Consider the following 19,563-nt stretch of genomic DNA (forward strand, 5'->3'; position numbering starts at 1 on the left):
TTGTAACAACTTGCGGGATCTCCTGGTGAAGTCAGATTTGCCTAAGAGGCCCACTCACAATTATATACACTGTTATTCTATGATTAAAGGTAATCAATTCACCCATCTGAAGTCTGGTGTTGACATCAAGGTTAGGGGCAGAATCATATGTAACACTAAATATGTGGTTTACCTGTTAAAATGTCCATGTAATTTATATTATGTTGGAAAAACAAAAGGCGAGTTAAAAACCAAGAACTGTGAACATAATTGCTCCATTCGTAATCATGATGATAAATCATTAATCATTAATAGCCATAACCATAATTTGAGTGAACTACATTACATGGGCATTAAGACAGTGAATATGGCATGGAGAGGTGGTGACAGGGAAAGAATCCATCTTCAGAGGGAGGTGTGTTGGATACATGCCCTTGGTATCCTCATTCCCAATTGGTTGAATGAGGAGATTTAATTTGCTTGTTTTTTATGAATTGAACACAATTTGTGTTATCTTTTGTTTTGTTTTGTTTATATTTTTTATAAATAGTTTTGTGTTTAAGTGACCTACATCATGTGATTGTGGCTCCCCCTGCTGGGATAGACCTGTTGTGCCAGTTGTGGACATCTATTACCTCATCTGTGTCTGTTGATTGTGAAATTGCAGGAAGGGTGTCTTGCCTGAAACGTCTGTTTGGCAATTAAAAAGTCAGTTTTAACTACTTTAAGGATCCAGCACCCATGTTTCATGATATTATTGTGAGCTGAGTGTGATATATCTTATTTATTTGTTTTTATCTTTTTTATAAAAGAATATGGCAAATGATGAAAATTATCCTGAAAATGAATATGTTCTTATTTTAGTATTTTGAATTTTCAGTATTTTGAATTTGTTCCTCTCAATTATGGTCGACAGATAACTTCTAACATTTCTAAACGGGCCTGAGGATGCAGACACAATTTACATTAGTACTTTTTTATTTTGTGATTGGTACTTGATTAGAACATTCAGTGAATGAAAAATTGTATAATGACATCACTCAGTCTCACTGCTTTGAAGCCATACAGGAGTCAGCTGGTAGCAGTAAACTACAACTACAATCTTTCTGTAAACTTCCTTCTGAAAGTTGAAGTGGTGTTGACTGAGCAGCAAAAATGAAAACTGCAAAGACAGCAAATGGTTTTATGGTTTCCCATAAAAAGTTGGTTCACTTGAATGAAAACAAAAAGGGTTATAGTATAAACTAAATAGTCTTACAGGGTTATACTATCAACAAACATTTATAATCCTCCTTGCCCAAATCTAGCTCAGAGGTCATATATAATATCAGGCAGTCTTTCCATCCATAGACAGTCAGTCATTTCAGTTAGACTGTATCTCTGTAAAAGTCCGAGTCAGGGCCAATCTGTTGTATTTTGACCCTGAGCTACAAGTTTAAAGATGAAAATCAATAAATCTAGTCTGTGGGTCAACATGTCAGCTATTTACTCATTTATAGCTCTGACAATAAAACATTCCGATAATGCTCTATGAATGACAGAGTACACCATTTTTTACGACGAGTTACACGCCTGGACCAAACTGTGATGACATTTACATTTGCTTTCACACAAAAAGCATTCAATGACTACATCCTTCAAATTCCATGAGTACTTTGCTCACTCCAACACAAACAACCAACAAAACTCTGTGGATCTGAAACCCATTTTACAACATACTCACTTCAAAACACTTCAGTTTATGTTCAGAAACTAACACATGGACAGCAATCTGTCAAATCATAACCACACTGAAAAACATCTATATTCAACCAAAAACAAGACAAACTGTCAGAAATAAAGCCTTTCCTGCTGCATTTCTATGACTCGTTCCTGTAGATACACTGTAGTATGTTCTATAGAGAGCTACTAATTTGACTGTATTTTGTAATGAAACAACATATACACAATAAAAACTAGAGATCACAAAGTGATTTACTACTTCAAAGGCAGAAAAAGATCATTTCATCATTTTTTGCCTGTTGTTAGTGTTTTTATCTCAGTATGTTCTGATTGAACATGAGTTGTTGTGTTAGTGTCTGCTGGAAGGATTTGCTTTTGTGTGTAAAATGAACTGCTGTGCCCAGCAGTGTTTTTTTGGAAAAGTTGACTGTGTGATGAGTTTTGAAGATGTGGACTCAGTATTGAAGTATGCATGTAACCAATTGTAAAAAAAAAAAAAAAAAACACAGTAATATCCATGCTGTTGTTTATGTTTAATTTACAAAACAGAAGATCATTTACTGCACTACATGTAGCACATTCACATCAAAATCAACTGATGGAAAAAAATATAAATATAATAATGACAACAAATGTACCCAAGAATCACTATGACATGAGTACACTCTGTTCTGTCCCTGTTGAGAGGAGGAGGGAGAGTGTAATCTTATTTTCCGTTACCACTTTTCTTTGTGTGTTGTAATGGCAAACACTGAAAGACAAAAATAATAAAGTTATAAAACACTGCATGGGCTCATTTTATTCTGCTACACAGTTAAATAGAAGTGGAATAGTCTGATAAACACACAAACCAATAGAATTACTCTTCAAGAAAGCTATGAAAGTTTTTGATTAAAAAAAATAAACTCATTCCATCGTTATAACATTCTGGAAAAATATAATTTATTGAGCTTAGGGAACTTTTAAAAATTAAATACACTTGTTTTATGTATAAGGCTTTGCATGGGCTTGCCAAACCTCCTTTAAATGAATTCATTAAACAGAGGGCAGACAGTGGCAATAGCACCAGGGGCATGTGGACACACCACATTTGGACCAACGGTGCTGTCAGTAAAGGGAAGTAAATACTGGAATGGCCCACCACTTGCAATACGGGAGTGCCCCACATATCCCAAACTCATCTTAGACAATGGCTCAAGGCAAACCACAACTGTGTTCACCTTTAACCGGACAAGGTGTGCAATTTTATTTTGTCCTTTCCTACTTCTGTATTTATATATTTGAATATTTGTATTTGCATATTGTTATTTTTACTCTTTCTGTTTTTGTTACCTGCCTAGGGACTACAGATATAAATTAGCATTTTTGCTTTACATCCTGTATTTTATACTGATGTTCATTAATGTGCTCTGCCCCGATCAGACAAACAAACAAATAAATAAATAAATAGTTTACTGCTTCTAGTTCCTCTCACATAATCATGTCTAATATCTGGCAGGGATGGTGTGTCCATATTGGACAAAAATATTTGTACATTTGTGGCTACAAACTGCACATTATTCCACTTTAATATAAGGAGAAGACGTCATCCGATTGCTGTTTTCTAATACCACAAAGTGAATTATAGCAGTACTGATACAAACATATCATTTAAAAGTTGGCATAGGGAATGAACTTTCATGCTTTCCTTAGTGCTAATCTTTTGAAACTGATCCAAGGAAGTAAAGACTTACTGGCACTACCACATACCACAGCACAGGACAAATATGCAAAGGCACGACCTTGTTCAAAACCATGTCATGCTTTTAAAACTTAAAGTCTCTTTTTCATGCAAACACTCAGATATGTAAGCCATTTTCTCCAACCCTGTTGGTCTTTTGTGATTTTGGAGGGACTATAGGAGATCAGGCCAGCAAGGCATTAAGCAAATATGTATAAGAACATGTTTCTTCATTGTTGCTTTATCAGGGATAGTCCCCGTCACCATGTTCAGTTTCCTGATTGAGTAAGTGAATTATATACCATGTGCCTCCCTTCCTCTTGTACTCAGTCAGACTGACAGACACATCAGGAGAAACCATCTGACACTCACAAGCTTCTGCTTCAGGTAAGAGTGACTTCTCAAAGTTCTATAATGATGCTCCAACATAAACCTCAAAATATGTATTGAATTGTAATATTTGAAAATGTTCTTTGCAAAAGGTGGACTGCAGGGATAAACTGTAACATGTCCCATTGACTCTGGTTAGTCTGGTGAGGAGGACTGTGCTTCTGTGTATGCCAGAGCTGACCTCAATAAAGCAGATATTTGTACAATGAAAGTGCAAAATATTCGATACACTTAGTCTTTTCATGAAGTGCTTTTACAGGGTTGATCCATGTGCAGGTTTACACCGGATTGTTGTTGAGAAGCCATTTAGATGTTCAAAATAGTGTTAAGAAAGATGTTACTAGTAAGTGTTTTGGAATTTGTATTTGGTGGTTGGTTTTACAGTGGTGAATTATGGGGTCTCTGTGGTAAGCAGCTCCTTTACGCTGTTTTACACCTAGAATTTGGATGTGAAAATAACACGCTTCTCCGCTCTACTGCACTTCTGCTCCTCATCAAAACATCCTTAAGAGTTTGCACGGTTAGTCACATGTCTCAGATTATGTCAGTTCAGTCTGTGTCCTATTTAGTCTGTTCTTAGATTCTTTCAGAGGCCACATCCAAAAAAAGCACAAGATAGAATTAGTTGGAATTTTTTCATTCTTGAACGACTGATGGAGCTCCTGATTGGCAGTGATAGTGAAATATTGCAACTGTGTCTTGAAATGCAATGTCTTGACATTGCATTTGAAGGAGCAATGCAGTAAAGCATTTTCCATCTTTACTACGTGAATTCAAATATCCATATTCAAATGGACAAAAACTGGGTGGACTGGGCCTTTATCCCTGCCTAATTAAATAAAACTCTGGCTTGCCTGCTGACTTATCAGTGGTCATGTGATTTTATCTACAACACTGACAGTCAGCTCTTTCACAAGTCTGAACTGAAGCAGGAATCCCAAACTCAAGGACTTCACTGTGGCCCTTAAGGTGATCTTCAGTATTTCAAAACGGATTGATTAATTGGAACTGTTGACATTAATTACACAATTCAGACAACGGTTTGAGAGCAATCAACTGACAATAGAGGAAGCTTTGATTTATTGCTAGCCGTTTATTCCTTGCACAACAGCAAACATGTCAAAAAAGCAGAAGATTTGCCTGATTCATGGTGTCACATTCATGAAAGAGAACAAACTGACGATGATCTTGTCCTTTTTATCTCCCAAAAGCCAAGATGTTGCTGTGCTATTGGCTGGCTCTGGTGGCTTTCATCCCTGCGACTTTAAGCGTCAATCCTGGAGTAAAGGTCAAACTCACAAAAAAAGGCCTTGAATATGGTAAGCTTTGCAGCAAATGTTTCCTCTTCCAGTTGAAAACACTGATCTCCCCAGAATTTCTTCATCAAACTTTCTTGCCTTTTGCTAGGGAGACAACTGGGGATGGTTTCCATCCAGCAGAAGCTCAAAAGCATCAAAGTCCCAGATGTTTCAGGCAAAAAGAGAGTGTCTCCCATTGGCAAAGTCCGGTACAGCTTGTCAAAGTAAGGCACCCGTTTATTCACCTCTCTTGTAAAAAGTGTTTTTTTAGCAAATGCCTTTACAAGAATGTTGTTTCTTCCAGTATGCGCATAGTGAATGTGGGATTACCGAAGTCTTCAGTGGATCTAGTGCCAGGGACTGGTGTCAGACTGTCTATTGGTAACGCCTTCATCAGTCTGCATGGAAACTGGAGGGTCAAATACCTCAGAATAATGTGAGTGAGAAAAGATATTTCCCTTATACTTTCTTTTTTAAATATATTCTCTGCTGCAGCAGTGACTCCTCTCTCTTAACAGAAAGGACAGGGGCTCTTTTGATTTGAACGTGAATGGAGTCACTATCACCACAACTATTGCCATCAAGAGTGACGGGACGGGCCGACCTGCGGTCAGTAGTGTCAACTGCGCAGCTACTGTCGGCAGTGCGAGCGTCAAATTCCGCGGTGGAGCCAGGTGAAATAAACCCTGCTGTGCACTGCACTCATATATACTCATATGAGAAAATGGATTTAGGCAATATTGAATGTGACTTACCAGTTTTACTTGTCATGCTAGACATCCTGCATACAATACCAGTCAAAAGTTTGGATACAACTTCCCATTCACTTGATTGAGAGAGTGTGTCCAAACTTTTGACTGGTACTGTACTTCCCTAATTCTTACGGTTACTGTTTGTTTCAGCTGGCTGTACAATCTCTTCAAAAGATTCGTTGACAAGGCGTTACGCAGTGCGATGCAAAAACAGGTGAGAGCCAGTTTTTGATGATCATATTCACACACTCTTATTTTCCTACATTTTAACCTAAATGGCTCTAAGACTGCTCACATGGTTTCAAATGAATAACTGTTTGAGGCGCAAAGAGGTAAAATTCTGAAATACTTCTCAAAAAAGCAAAGATCAGAGAAAATGTGAAAAATTAATCCAGATTTGTGTATCGGAGCTTTGTTTTTTTTTTCATTCCTGTCCCATTAATCATCTCAGGACCCCTCCGATTTATCTGATGAGCCTTTGGAGGGACCTGACCCCTAGGTTGGGAACCACTAGACTAAACTAGCTAACTGAGTACATGTAGTTGATACTTCTGTACTTTAACTTAAGTAGGATTTTAAATACAGGACTTTAACTTGTAATAGAGTTACTTTTACTTAAGTTAAGGAAGAAAGGAAGGCATCAAACACCATCTGCATGTTGATACCTTGATATATTTTCCAATTGACAACATGAAGGGCTAATTCTACATACAGTGTTAAACTGGCTCATCCAGCAGTGGCAATGAAATCAGCTTTATTTATGTATTTATTGCAGTTGGTCATTAATGAACCTTCAAACTACCTGGGTTCTGAAGAGTTCATTTTTGGTATAATGCATACTTCTGACAGACAGCCGTGATATTCCACATTAATCAGCGCTGCAAACTGCATTTTTCCAGTTTTTTCCCCACTGTGCAGAGTAACTGTTATCTCTAGTGTTATTGGATTGTTTTGATTGGTTGGTGAGCTGACTGGATCCTTATCAACTCGCCCACCATCTAAATATGCTTTTAGAAGTTCATTATCATTGTGCTTCTTTAAAATGCAGACACAATGAGCCTAATTACCTGCAGCAGCTGAGGAAGTCCAGAAGAATCCTCTGGACTTCCTCTTACATCTCTCAGACTTAGGAGCTACTTATAGCAGTAAAAAACTCAGAGTCAGTCAGTGTCTTTATTTACTCTTTGGTTGAAATAACATTAAATAAAGTCAGACATCATGGACAAAAAATAGTGGTAGCTGTGGACTTATTACTTTTAGGAAGTCGTTCCCCTGCCATTGGTTCACTGATAACAATTTGATTCTGAAATGTTTTTACCCATTTGGACAGTTTGTTTTTGTCCTACTCAGTGATCATTGTCTAACACAGAGTTTCTTTTGCAGTATGGAAATTGAGTCTCTCTGTTGTTTATTGTTGCAGATGTGCCCTCTGGTGGCTTCTGCAGTGTCCGATTTGAACCCTCAATTGAAAACTCTCAATGGTAAAACACTGTGCTTGTGTAAAACATTTGGAGGTTTCATGAATGTTGAATATTGAATATTTATGAGTTACTTTCTATCTGACTACAGTTCTAGCCAAGGTGGACAAGCATGCAGAGATTGAATATTCCATGGTGTCATCGCCCACTCTTTCAAAATCTTCTATTGACTTGAGCTTGAAGGTAAAGAATTTGACTTTTATACATTTATAATATACAACATTTTAGCATCAGAAGGCTTTTTGTGATTATAAAGAAACAGATTGTCATAGTTTTTCTGTCTCTGTCTCTTCTTCTTCTTCCCTTTAGGGTGAATTTTACAACATCGGGAAGCATCAGGAGCCTCCGTTCTCCCCTGCAGCCTTTTCCCTGCCGCCCCAGATCGACAACATGTTGTACATCGGCATGTCTGCCTTCACCACCAACTCTGCAGCCTTCGTCTACAACAGAGCTGGAGTCCTCAGTCTGTTCATTACTGATGACATGGTGGGCGTTCATCCTCCTGACTCTTAATGTGTCTACTTTTACGATTTTGCGCTGATCCACAACCTTTCTCACCTTCTCTCACAACAGATCCCGCAAAGCTCTCCCATCCGACTCAATACCAGAACGTTCGGAGCCCTCATCCCACAGGTGACGGGACTACACACGTCGCACTAATTTTTATTACAAAACATACACCTCCAAGGCCATTTGTCAGCTGATATCTTGGTGCATTTTCAGATCGCCAAACGTTTCCCAGGTCTGATGATGAAGCTGCTGGTGAAGACGGTGAAAAGTCCCGCCGTCACTTTTGAACCCAACAACATGACTGTTCAAGCCACTGGCACCGTGACGGCCTACGCTATCCAACGCAACACCACACTTTCCCCTCTCTTTGTCCTGAACTTGGTATGTTGGCATGGTTTTCAGAACAATGAAAATGCCTTTGAGTGGTTTAGAAAAACATTAAGAGGAAACTTTCTGATCATATTGTCTTTCTGCAGGAGACTAGTGTCAGCACCCGAGTGTTTGTCAGTGGAATGAGGGTGGCTGGAGCTGTTTCCCTCAACAAGTGAGTCACTAAAAAACAATTCTTGTTCTCAGAGAAAATGGGGACAAAAGGTCCTGTGTCCTAATTTTGCCTTATTTGCACAGGATGTCTCTGACCCTGGGGAAAAGTTATGTGGGAGACTTTCAGGTGAGAGCTGCACTCTAACACCAGTCACAGTATGTACCATCAGTAGCAAGTTAACAAACTAACCCTAACCCTAACCTACAGGTCAGATCCCTGGACAGCATCCTGCAATTGGTCCTGAAAGTGGTAGTGATACCCAGACTGAATGGTGAGTTCTCAAGGAAGTTTTTGTTAGCGGGCTGCTGCTTTCTTATCCTTTCTTATCCTTCAACAATGCAGTAACTAAGACAAGATGGAAAATGTTGTGGTTTGGCTCCAACACCAAAGGTGATGAGTTCTCCCTTAAGTTAGGCAATCTAGCTGCACAGATCAAATCCCAAGTAAAGAATTTTGGCATCATTTTTAGACTGACTGAAGTTTCAAACCAAACATCAGCAGCATTACAAAACCATATTTTCCCTTTTAGGACACACTGACAAAATTAAACCCTTCCTGGTCTGTAATTATGCGGAAAAGCTCATTCATGTCATTTCAAGCAGAACAGACCAGTGGTTCACAACCTTTTTTGTCTCATGTACCACCACAGACCTACTGCACTATCAATTATAGAAAAAAATAGACATTGTTATAATATCTTTGTCCTACAAGACACAATGATGCTGCAGTTGGTCAAGTTTGCATTCATACTGCTACCACTTGGAGTAGCAGTCTGGACGTTTAAACTTGTCCATTACTTTTAGCAATTTCAGCTTCTCAGCTTGGTTTCTAACTAGTTTTCACTCATCTTCAATCACAACACATGCTGTTAGGATGTTAACATGGACTCAGATTGGTGGGAGGCAGGTCCTGCGCAATCAGCCATTGTAATTGAACTAGACTACTGTAATGCATTAACAGGCCTTCCTCAACACTCCGATGGACTTCAATTTTTATGCAAAGCTTCTTTACCGTTTTATGTCACATCACACACTCTATAATAAAACTCTACTAGTTTATTAGATGTTCTTACTCCCCAGTCAGAGGAGATTGGGAATGTGACTTTCTTTAAACACACCTCTGTGGATGTTTAATGTGTAAATATGGAACATCTTAACCTCGCACATTACAAAGACAAACTCAGAAGTTCTTTTTAAACAACTTTGTTTTATCAAAGTCATATTTATTTAACCTCCTTGCATATTGCTAGTGTCTCTGTATGTTTCTATGCCTCCATAATTCTATTTTATTTTAGGTTTTCATTTTCATTGTAATAAAAAAAAGATTGCACAGTTTTTAAATTGACTGATCATCCTGTCAAGGTTTATTTTAATATTGTGTTATATTTACTATGTTATGATTCATCTTTTTTATGTATTGAATGAATTGTTATATAATTAAAATGTATTATAAAACCCCTGCTAATAATATCACTATAACGTTTGCCATGTTGATTTTCGTAACTAGATGATCTAAATTTATGAATTTTACTTCATAGTTCAACTTGCAAAGGGATACCCTCTTCCCGCAATTGGAAAGATGAAGCTTGTGAACACTAAGCTTCAGATCCTGAAGGTCAGAAACATTATATTTTCTACAGAACTGCATGTTTTTGAGCCAGCTGAATGTTTATACCTTGTACTTGATACAAACACAGTTGATATCTAATTGATCAACAGAACTCATCATCTCAAACCTGTTATTAAATGCTGCTGTTGTGTTTTATTTTTAGGACTACATGCTGATTGGGACAGATGTGCAGTTTTCAGGTTGAACAGCTTTTTTTGGGAACTCCATGGAGTCATTTCCACACTGGGGCATGCAGCTATGGAGGCACGACCACAGCAAGAGCGCAACTACCTGCCAAATTTCAAAAAGGAACTCAATGATGTACAAATATTAACTTCTCCTACAAGCTTGAGAAACGCAGTCCTCCAGTTTGCATTTGTGCTTTTTTATAGCTTTTTTTTTATATTGTTTCTCTTTTGTTAAATCAGTAAAATATGAATTCAGGTCATGTTATTTTCTCCATCTAAAATGTAGATGAGGGCAGTGAACTTTTCCAACAGGGTTACAGAAGTCCTGTCATAACAGGAGACGGTCTGCAGGATGGGACTTTGCTGTTGTCACCATAATCATCTTTTTCGAAATAACATGCTCCTTCCAAAGCAGATCACAGCACTTTCTGCTGCTGACTTGAGGCAAATTCTTTCTTAAAGTTTTCTGACTTTGTAGCTCGCAGAGTGATTCTAAAAATGTGCTGATCCACGACATTTTTACTGCAGTTTGGGCAATCCAATAAAAAATGCAATGACATCAATAAAGTATCACTGCTAACACCAAAATAAAACAGCTGTAGCATGTATGAAACGAACGGTATGGTTTAAATATGTTTCAGTATCTTAAGCAGTTTAATATGTACATACACATTACACATAGTGAGTACTGACTGTATTAATAACACAATGCAGTTTTCATAGCTCATCTTTCATCAGATATGAACTTGAGTCCAATGTGACTGTGTGAGATGCAAGAATCCCCGTATAAACAGTCTCCACATGTCTTCAAAGTCAGATGACAAGAAGAGGTGTGCCAGATTTTTTTTTAAAAATAAGAGTTTATTTCTTGTGGTGTCACCTGTGTCAATCAAGGGCATGTCTTCATCATGGTTGTGTCTGAGGCCACGTGTTCATCAAGTTGGTGGCTAGGTAGAGTCTCATAGTGCATCATGGTGCCTCTCAGGGAGCTGTGACTGAGGGCTTCACCTCTCAGGCTCTGGGAGTTAGCTGACAATATCTACACGAAAGATCAAGAAAACAGACATGAATAACTGAATTAATAAATACCAGATATCAGATAATGCTTTCACACTCTTGACCGTGTTTAAAACAGAGCAGCCTTTGATCAAAAAACAAAAAAACATGTAAAAAAGCCACTTTGAAATACCTTACTCAAAATGATATAGAGTGTAAGTATATTGTATGTAACCAATATCTGTGTTGTAAACTGTGTTGACTGTTTACAGCTGCACTATCTGTATGAACCAAACCCCACCTTCACCAGCACATAGTCTCCAGCACTGATGGGTGCAGTGTTAGACTCTGCAGGCTGAACGGCAACATCCTGTTTGGGGAAAATCACTTTCATGTTGCCATCAGTTCTACCACACAGGTCCTTGGCAGATCTTTTACTTTCCTGTGTGAAAATGGAAACCAGAAATGAACAGTGGTGCCTGGTACAGTAACCTGGTACAAAAGGTTCAGATGAAAAAGATCCAACACTGATTTAGGGGAAAATAACAAACTATTGTTATGTCCTCTGCTCCTGTTTAGGGTGATTAAGTGAGGTATAATATCCATTTATCCATTTTCTAAACTACTTATCCCATGAAAAGTGACAGCAGGATGTTAACATTCCTGAATGTTGAACCCTGTGTGCCATGCATCATGCATGCAGTACTTACTCCCTCCACCAGGACAAGCTGTGTGCTGCCGATGAGAGCAGCGTTGACCCTGGCAGCTTCCTCTCTGAACACACTGATACACTCCTGCAGCCTCCGCTGCTTCACCTCTGCCGGCACGTCATCCTGTAGCCGATGGAAGGCTTGGGTTTTCTGAGCAGGACAACCAGATGAGAGCAGGTGAAACTAAATTTTAAAACTAGATCACTTCTGGAAAAAACACTTTGGAAAATAACAGTATAGATTTAATTCTAAAATCCTGATAAGAGAGTATTTCTGTGGTGTAACACACATTAAAATTCCACAAGGACTCACCTTTCTCATACTGTAGGCGAAAAGGAATCCCACATTGTAGCCCACTTCCCTGATCAGAGACAGAGTCTGCTGGTGGTCCTCATCTGTCTCACCACAGAAGCCTGAGATGAAGTCACTGCTGAGACTCACCTCTGACACACAGACAGACACGTCATTCCTGGTTAACACAGACCACACTACTTGAGTTAGGGGATAATTGTGGCAGTATTTAGATCCCTACCTGGGATAATTCTCTTAACGTTCTGCACAAGATCAAGGTAGGCCTCTCTTGTGTAGCTGTAAATTGTAAATGAAAAGACTCATATTGAACACTTACTGACATTTTAAGAACCTGTTGCAACTGCATCACTTGACAGTTTAGAGAAGTCTTGTGGTTTCTTACCCACGGCGCATGGCTTCTAGGACCTGACTGCTGCCACTCTGGGCTGGAAGGTGGACCTGCTTACAAATGTTCCCTCGCTCCGCAATTAGATGCAAAACCTGCAGATACAGATACACAAAAAGAGGCACTGCTTTGTTGTAAAATCACACTTGATCATTTTTTTGCCATATGTAATCAAACATCTATATTTGAGTAGGTGTATTCAGAAGCCATGTCCGTAACCTGCCGTGTAAGAGTTAACGTGAATCATGTACCTCATCAGGAAAATCTTTGGGATGTGGGGAAGTGAATCTAATCCTCATATCAGGATCGATTTGTGACACTCTGTCCAGCAGGTCAGAGAAGCGCAGACCTCCCCGTTTGGTTCGGTAAACGGTCTTAAAGCCGCGGCTCAGCTTGGTAAGGTCAGCGCTGCAGAACTGTTCTTCTGACGTGTCTCTGTAGCTGTTCACGTTCTGACCCAGTAGTGTCACCTCCTTCACGCCCTGACAAGACACACACAACACACACACATTTGTCAAGGAGTCCGGACACTACTTACTCACTGATATAAATGTTCATTTTCAGTGAACTTAAACTAGCGATTAACCTCACTTTATTTTTGAGGGCAGAATCATCTATGATTTCTGATATAGCCTTATGAATTTCAAGCAGCAGTTGTGTGTTCCCTAATTAGATAAATATTATTGTGCAATAGCCCTTTACAATAAAACCCATCAGCTATAACAATGACCTAGCTTGCCTTCCACCTCAAGTATTACTACCATAACTTGCCTGGTCAGAGAGCATACGAACTTCCTCAAGAATGGAGCTGACAGGTCGACTCCTCTCTCTCCCTCGGGTGAAGGGAACAATGCAGTAACTGCACATGTTGTCACAGCCTCGCATGATGGACCTACCAGGGCAAAGGATGCAGAAAATGTGAAGAAAGTGCTGTAGAAAATGAGACTAACAGGAGGTGGTGTGAGGGGCAAATAACTCCTCCAAAAACCATAGTTGCTCAGTAAAACAACTTACACAAAAGCACTGTGTCCCTGAGGAGCATGGTGCACAGGCATGATGTCAGCGTAGGTCTCCTCTAGTGACAGCAGCACATTGCTTGCCTGTTGACCTCCGTCAGCTACAGTCAAGAGGCGAGGAAGGTCACGGTAGGCATCAGGACCGGCAAGAACATCTACAAGTTTCTCCCGCTCCAAAAGCTCCGTCTTCAGCCTCTCTGCCATGCAACCTGGACAAACACACCCATTCATACATCTTTGTAGCGTCTGTAAGACAGACGCAGTGTGCAGTAGTGAACTTACTTACCTAAAATCCCAATTTTCATCGGTGTGTGGGTCTTTAAGCGCTTCTTCTTCATGGCTGTCAGTTGTTGTAATCTATTCCAAATAGTTTGTTCAGCTTTTTCTCTGTTAACAGAAGAGTTTATGTGTCTTTGTTACTTCATTAGTGAGATGTGTTGTACAATAATACAAATGCAACTAAAAAAACAGAGAATGATATTTTGAGGACAGTTCTTTAGAGTCTGCAATATTATTTTACCTTATGGAGCATGTTACCAGAAGGACAACATCCGCCTGCATTAATAAAGACATTTTAAGTTAACTGTGTTGACAGATGTGATATTAAAATGGTAAAATATAAATAAGAGCTCAGCTGTACCTCATTTAAGTGGACTGTGCGATGATATCCCTTCCTCTGAAGAATGGACCAGGCTATCTCTGTGTCGTTTACATTCATCTGACATCCATAGGTTTCAAAATACACTGGACCAAGACAAAACACCAGTTTAACATTTATCCCAAACTATCCAAATTAACTTTGCTGATGGATTTCAGCCATGCAGACTAACCTTTCCTTGAATTCCCCATCTCCAAGTCCTCAGACAGATAACTGTGTTTGTCAGAGTATTCTCCGTCTGCAACATAAGTCTGCTTAACTGAAATTCCTTTAACAAAATCCTGAAAACTTGGACCAGAGGATATCTGAGTCTTGAATTTATCTAGCGTTGCCCTCTTCTCTCCTGAAGTTACACCAGTTTTTGCTAAATTACAGCAATATCTGGGCTGTAAACACCTGACAGGTATCAAGTGTTGGGGAGCAGAAAACAGAGGTTTTAAACTCCTGAGGTGGTCCATGTTTGGTTAGCTAGCTGCACTCATGTCAAGAGCAAACACTTGATAACTGTCGGATTTAGCGCTTATTAACCTCAGCAGCAATACACTGTGGTTAGCTGCTGCTAGCACTCTCTAGCTACCGTGTTGTTTGGTTTTCTTACTGATTAAATTACTGTTTGAACACTACTGTAACTACTCCGGGTAGCTTGTTGGTTAAATGTCATTCAAGCACTCATGTCATGTGCCCAAGATGTCTGAATGTCAAGAGGACAATCCTCTCTTTCCAAAGTAACGTCATAAAAACCCGGAATAAAAAGACTTAACTGTCAAAAACTACAAAATTGGTCGGTAATAATAAATAGTAATAGTAATGGCGTTGATTTCGGCTTCGATAGAAAGAAAATGAGCTCTGTAGGAGATAATATAGCAGATAATTCAGCTGTCATGAATATTCGTGCTCGACGTCAAACCCAGTTCAACTGCACGTGCATAAAACAAAAGAAAAAAATATCTTTTTTTCTTTTAATGATTTTTAGAAATGTCTTTGCTAAATTTACTAAGATGTTAAACAAACATTGTATGGTTAAGTTCTGATGGCCATGTCAGAAAAAAGGATGGTTCAGTACGTAACGGCGGCCTGCTCGGCAAGGACGGAAGTACACGACAGAAAGTCCTCTTGCTTCTCGACTGTCCGTTAGTCAAAAAAGCCCCCCAGTACGTCCAACTTTACGGTCCGTCTATTTAAAAAAAAATCTCGACTTGAAACATGTGAATACATCTCATCCAGCCCTGAACACTAACACTTACCGGTTAGAGATACAGATAACGCTTAGTTTTCTTGTTATGGTATAAACGGTGGGATTGGGCGTAACAATAAAATAAAAAATGGTTTAATTTCAGTAACTTCACCTCATAGAGGTTATCACAGTGACAGAACATTAGGCTAATGTCTGTTTTATCCTGATTGCTATTAACCACATTTATGGCACTGAGTGCATGCAGAGTGAACACAACATAACGCCCCCAAACAATGCAGTCTGTAGCCTGCTGCAATAATTAACTGCTAATGAAACATTGTTCATGTTTGTTAAGAATTTGTTAAGAATTATTTGTTTGAGTTATATTCTAATTTTTCAAGCCATAGTTTGTAGTCTCATTTACCCAATTGACAATATCAGACATGTCTAAATATAATGCTTAATAATATTAGTTTGCTTTTGTTTTTCCTTTTTTCACTCCATTGAACACAATCTTGAATGTTGAAATGAGAGTCTAGTATGTCCCTGCATCCCATTTTTGGAAGAATTTGCGTAATGGATGTATAAACAGGGTATGGTAATGCATCTCATTATTTTTATCTCCACATATATAATATTTTTTTCTGATTTATTTGCAACAAATTGCTTTTTTTCATTATAATATACTATGTAGCATTGTGCAAATATTTGTTATCTATTCTTTTTCTTATATTCTGAATTTTGTGGTCGAGGATCCTTTCAAAAATGAGATGGTGCATCTCAAGGGGTTCATTCTCTAATTCAATTTTGAAATAAATATTGTAAACCTTGTGCAACATACTGTACTCATACAGGTACTTTTTATAATGCCAATAGACCAAACCTGGAATTTAAATGTAAATTTAAGGAACAGAGAGAGGGAGACAAAAAGAGAGAGAGAGCATGCAGAGAGCTCATCTTAAGGAGAGAGAGAGAGAAAGAGAGAGAGAGAGTGATCATGTGTGAGGTGGGAGTGACTGGAAGCTACAGGTTGAGTATAAACTGACCATGGATGCAGGGATAACAAACAGTAGTGTTCCAGCGCTGCGTCTGTCCAGTCTTCCCTGACAGTGAGAGATGATGAGAGTGAAAGGCACCGAATAAAGAGGAACTGCAGGGACGCTCAGAGTTCACACACAATATCTAGGTAACTCTGACAACACCGTGTACATGTATTGTGTATATGTGTCTACATTTAACACCTGTGCTTTGATCATTTGGAACATGTTCAGTGAAGTTTGGATATTTTCCATCGCCGGATACATCTCTGTCTGCTGCAACTTCAGACGTTTCTGCAGAGTGATGAGACTGGTTGGAGGGAAACTGTGGTTTCAGCATTTTTTTAATGTAATTTCTACTCCTGTCATTTATTCTAGCTGTCCATTCTTCTCCAGGACTAGCTGTGATGATGGAGAAAGCTGCACTGCTGCTGTTTTGTTGCCTGGTCATGTCTTTATCAGGCTCTCCGCTATACCCATCCATTAGGTAAGTCCGGACAGATTTACTAAAAATGTTCATGTCTTGTTCATTTCCATTACTGATTTTCAGGAGTATTAGTGAAGTTATTTAAATGGTTTATGATGGGTTCATTCAGCTGTTCAGATTTGTAGACACTCAGAATACTGAACAAAGTGATTTTTTCCATAGAGAACAGCTGAAATGGTTAGAGAGCCTTATCGGGTGAAATAGAATACATAAAGTTACAACATGTGTAACAAGATACAGAACATAACACTGACCTGACAGACAATGATTTGCTCTGTCAGGGCTAAAAAAAAAACAGTCACATCCATGTTCGTAGCGTATGATGTTCCAAACCTTTCACTGCTTACTTTGCATGTCATAGCTGTGCCCTCTGCACTTGTTATGCTAAAAAGGGTCACAGTGTCTGGATTAGTCACCGTGTTATATTCATACAGCACCTTAATCACAGTGTCCAGCGCCAGTCATTTCACAAAGACTAGAGCATTTTGCAGTTAGATTGAGGATATTTACTTAATCTTAATCATTAAAACTCTGTGTTACAATGAAATCAGTTTCTGCTCCGGGTGAAAAATGGAATACATTTACATATTAGTATGGTTAAGTGTGTGGAGGTATTTGAATACAAAGTTTATTTAGTTTATCGGGATATTTCTCAGGTTTGGCCAGAGGGACACATCCATCCTGATGACATCTTCTCTAAAGAATCCAGCAGAGCAGCTGGAGGAAGACACGGGTCCTCGTAGGGAGCGAGCAGAGTTACGGTCAGCATGTTACTATGCACTGAGTGGCTGATGCTTAAAGGGTCAGTTCACTCAAATTACACAAAAGACAAATCTCATTTACGTCTAGTGGTACAGTATCTACTAATGCAGAGAGTTCTGGTTTTTCAGATTTTTGCCTCCACCACAGAATCATGGAGGTGAGTGGAGTTTCATTTGTGAAGCTCACAGCTCTGAAAATATATATTTAAAAGTCCTTTCAGAAACATTTCTTTGATAGAAAATCAAAAAGCAAATAAAACTGAAACTGCAGGGTACTGCAAGAGGTAAGTGAGAAATCTTAATTTGGGTGAACTGACCCTTTAATCTGGACAATTGTGAATGGATTGAAGTGGAATGTGCACAAAAAGATAAAGCTGCTGTCCCTTCATCTGTTCAAGAATACTGTTGTATAATAACTAAACTGATATCAATTTGGTTTTGTCCACTGTCCAATTTTAGCTCAGCGCGCCACGCTGATGCCATCTTTACAAACAGTTACAGGAAAGTCCTGGGCCAAATCTCTGCCAGGAAGTTCCTCCAGACAATCATGGGCAAACGTCTTGGGTAGGTAGCACAGGAGGAATGATGTCACTCCAATTGTGTGTAAATCCAGCAGGAGCAACACTGAGTGCTCTTAGTGTACCCAGTGTAACACGATGAATCCTGAATGACTGGTGTGTGTTTTTTCCCCACAGAGATGAAAGTGAGAGTTACGTGAAGCGTCAGTCAGATATCTATGAAGGGACGTATAAAGAAGATGTGACATCCATCCAGAGCAATCAGAGATACAGAGGAGTGCACGGGAATGTCATGAGACCCAGGTAAATAAATACCTTAAAATCCAATGCAGCCTCAGAAAATCAGAGCTCCAATAAAAACATTCCTAAACCCTAATCTGACTTGTAGTATTTCACTAACCTGAGTCTTTATTCTTTACAGACTGCTGAGTTGAGAAGACAAACTGAAGGCAGCCAGTACTCCTCACCACTGCACTTTTCAAAACCATCACTGCTTGTTTTCTTATACCTCCTCTAACCTGTTCTTTACAGATGCAAATGATATTGTCATTTTTTAAAAATTCCCATTAAAGCTGTGAAGAAACCCAACAACCCAGTTCATGACTGTGGAAAAAAATGGTACTGAGGATTTTAAGGATGTGCAGTCTTTTGTTCACAGAAACACTATGTAACTTTTGTTTAAGTAGCCACTGAAATAGCAACATGGATTAATGGTATTAATGAAATCTTGATAAAAAGTGTCATTTTTTAAGAGTGGAGAGTCATGCTGGTCTATGCAGTGGTGGAAAGTAACAAAGTAAAATGTGTGAAAGATTGAAAATTCTGAGGTAATAGTATTTCCATCTTATCCTACTTTATACTTTTCCACATTCTAGAGGAAAATATTGAATTTTTCACCATTATATAGTTACTGTTTATTGGCAGATTAAGATTTTATATACAGAATTTACAGGGCCAGATGAAATTGATTAAATGAGCTGTGGATCCCCGATTCAGTTGCCTAAATACTGATCCAGCCTTGAAAACATATGGTCTTCTCATAAAACATGATGTATTGATATAGATTAAACAACAGCCAATAGTATGTAAAATATTTAAAATTTGCTCCAGATTAACTGCACATAATTTGGCAACAGCATAAATAATGGCTGCATTCCATTTAGATTGTTGCACCAGCTGGCTCACTGACCTGGTTTAATGGGATGTTTACATGGACAGAAAGCATAATTAGTTTTATTAATTACAGCTGTTTCCTGCTATGATCATTCTAAATTCTAAATGTCTGCTGTGATAAAGGTGGTGTTGAAGCAAGATTGTGTA

The 19,563-nt window shown here is 38.8% G+C and overlaps 3 protein-coding genes across 4 annotated transcripts; 2 read left to right on the forward strand and 1 right to left on the reverse strand.

Annotated features, from left to right (window-relative positions):
- Window positions 1-3,673: 3,673 nt before the first annotated feature.
- On the forward strand, window positions 3,674-10,763 carry LOC137182061 (bactericidal permeability-increasing protein). The gene is made up of 16 exons (XM_067588333.1): window positions 3,674-3,808; window positions 5,023-5,130; window positions 5,219-5,333; window positions 5,414-5,545; window positions 5,628-5,783; window positions 6,012-6,075; window positions 7,282-7,342; window positions 7,431-7,522; window positions 7,649-7,825; window positions 7,913-7,972; window positions 8,063-8,230; window positions 8,326-8,393; window positions 8,477-8,519; window positions 8,601-8,664; window positions 9,931-10,007; window positions 10,165-10,763. Exons 2-16 carry the CDS (start codon window positions 5,028-5,030, stop codon window positions 10,204-10,206), a joined length of 1,422 nt encoding a protein of 473 aa, XP_067444434.1. The 5' UTR covers window positions 3,674-3,808; window positions 5,023-5,027; the 3' UTR covers window positions 10,207-10,763.
- Window positions 10,764-10,820: 57 nt separating this feature from the next.
- cdk5rap1 (CDK5 regulatory subunit associated protein 1) lies at window positions 10,821-14,925 on the reverse strand. The gene is made up of 13 exons (XM_067588332.1): window positions 14,439-14,925; window positions 14,249-14,352; window positions 14,129-14,163; window positions 13,895-13,995; window positions 13,607-13,817; window positions 13,364-13,484; window positions 12,844-13,074; window positions 12,590-12,687; window positions 12,428-12,483; window positions 12,208-12,338; window positions 11,896-12,045; window positions 11,487-11,627; window positions 10,821-11,228 (listed from the first exon to the last, which is right to left on the reverse strand). The coding sequence occupies exons 1-13, from the start codon at window positions 14,722-14,724 to the stop codon at window positions 11,079-11,081; spliced, it is 1,815 nt and encodes a 604-aa protein (XP_067444433.1). The 5' UTR covers window positions 14,725-14,925; the 3' UTR covers window positions 10,821-11,078.
- A 290-nt stretch (window positions 14,926-15,215) lies between these two features.
- Window positions 15,216-19,129, forward strand: ghrh (growth hormone releasing hormone). 2 transcript variants are annotated; one of them, XM_067588335.1, is made up of 6 exons: window positions 15,216-16,626; window positions 16,856-16,964; window positions 17,621-17,725; window positions 18,185-18,289; window positions 18,421-18,546; window positions 18,665-19,129. In XM_067588335.1, the coding sequence occupies exons 2-6, from the start codon at window positions 16,885-16,887 to the stop codon at window positions 18,675-18,677; spliced, it is 429 nt and encodes a 142-aa protein (XP_067444436.1). In that variant the 5' UTR covers window positions 15,216-16,626; window positions 16,856-16,884; the 3' UTR covers window positions 18,678-19,129. The 2 variants fall into 2 exon arrangements, with proteins under 2 accessions (XP_067444436.1, XP_067444435.1); XM_067588334.1 differs by having other exon boundaries at window positions 16,874-16,964.
- The last annotated feature ends 434 nt before the right edge of the window (window positions 19,130-19,563 follow it).

Source organism: Thunnus thynnus, chromosome 4, assembly GCF_963924715.1.
Source record: "Thunnus thynnus chromosome 4, fThuThy2.1, whole genome shotgun sequence".
Classification (NCBI taxonomy): domain Eukaryota; kingdom Metazoa; phylum Chordata; class Actinopteri; order Scombriformes; family Scombridae; genus Thunnus; species Thunnus thynnus.

What these genes read in the sequence shown, in the direction of transcription:
- LOC137182061 (XM_067588333.1), top strand. Translation starts at nt 5,028, where the DNA reads ATGTTGCTGTGCTATTGGCTGGCTCTGGTGGCTTTCATCCCTGCGACT. An exon ending in AAATTCCGCGGTGGAGCCAG is followed by an intron (nt 5,784 to 6,011) that starts GTGAAATAAACC and finishes TGTTTGTTTCAG; the next exon opens with CTGGCTGTACAATCTCTTCA. An exon ending in GCAGTGCGATGCAAAAACAG is followed by an intron (nt 6,076 to 7,281) that starts GTGAGAGCCAGT and finishes TTATTGTTGCAG; the next exon opens with ATGTGCCCTCTGGTGGCTTC.
- cdk5rap1 (XM_067588332.1), bottom strand. Translation starts at nt 14,724, where the DNA reads ATGGACCACCTCAGGAGTTTAAAACCTCTGTTTTCTGCTCCCCAACAC. An exon ending in CCAAAGATTTTCCTGATGAG is followed by an intron (nt 12,688 to 12,843) that starts GTACATGATTCA and finishes CTGTATCTGCAG; the next exon opens with GTTTTGCATCTAATTGCGGA. An exon ending in CGTTAAGAGAATTATCCCAG is followed by an intron (nt 12,339 to 12,427) that starts GTAGGGATCTAA and finishes TCTGTGTGTCAG; the next exon opens with AGGTGAGTCTCAGCAGTGAC.
- ghrh (XM_067588335.1), top strand. Translation starts at nt 16,885, where the DNA reads ATGATGGAGAAAGCTGCACTGCTGCTGTTTTGTTGCCTGGTCATGTCT. An exon ending in AGGGAGCGAGCAGAGTTACG is followed by an intron (nt 17,726 to 18,184) that starts GTCAGCATGTTA and finishes GTCCAATTTTAG; the next exon opens with CTCAGCGCGCCACGCTGATG. An exon ending in ATCATGGGCAAACGTCTTGG is followed by an intron (nt 18,290 to 18,420) that starts GTAGGTAGCACA and finishes TTTTCCCCACAG; the next exon opens with AGATGAAAGTGAGAGTTACG.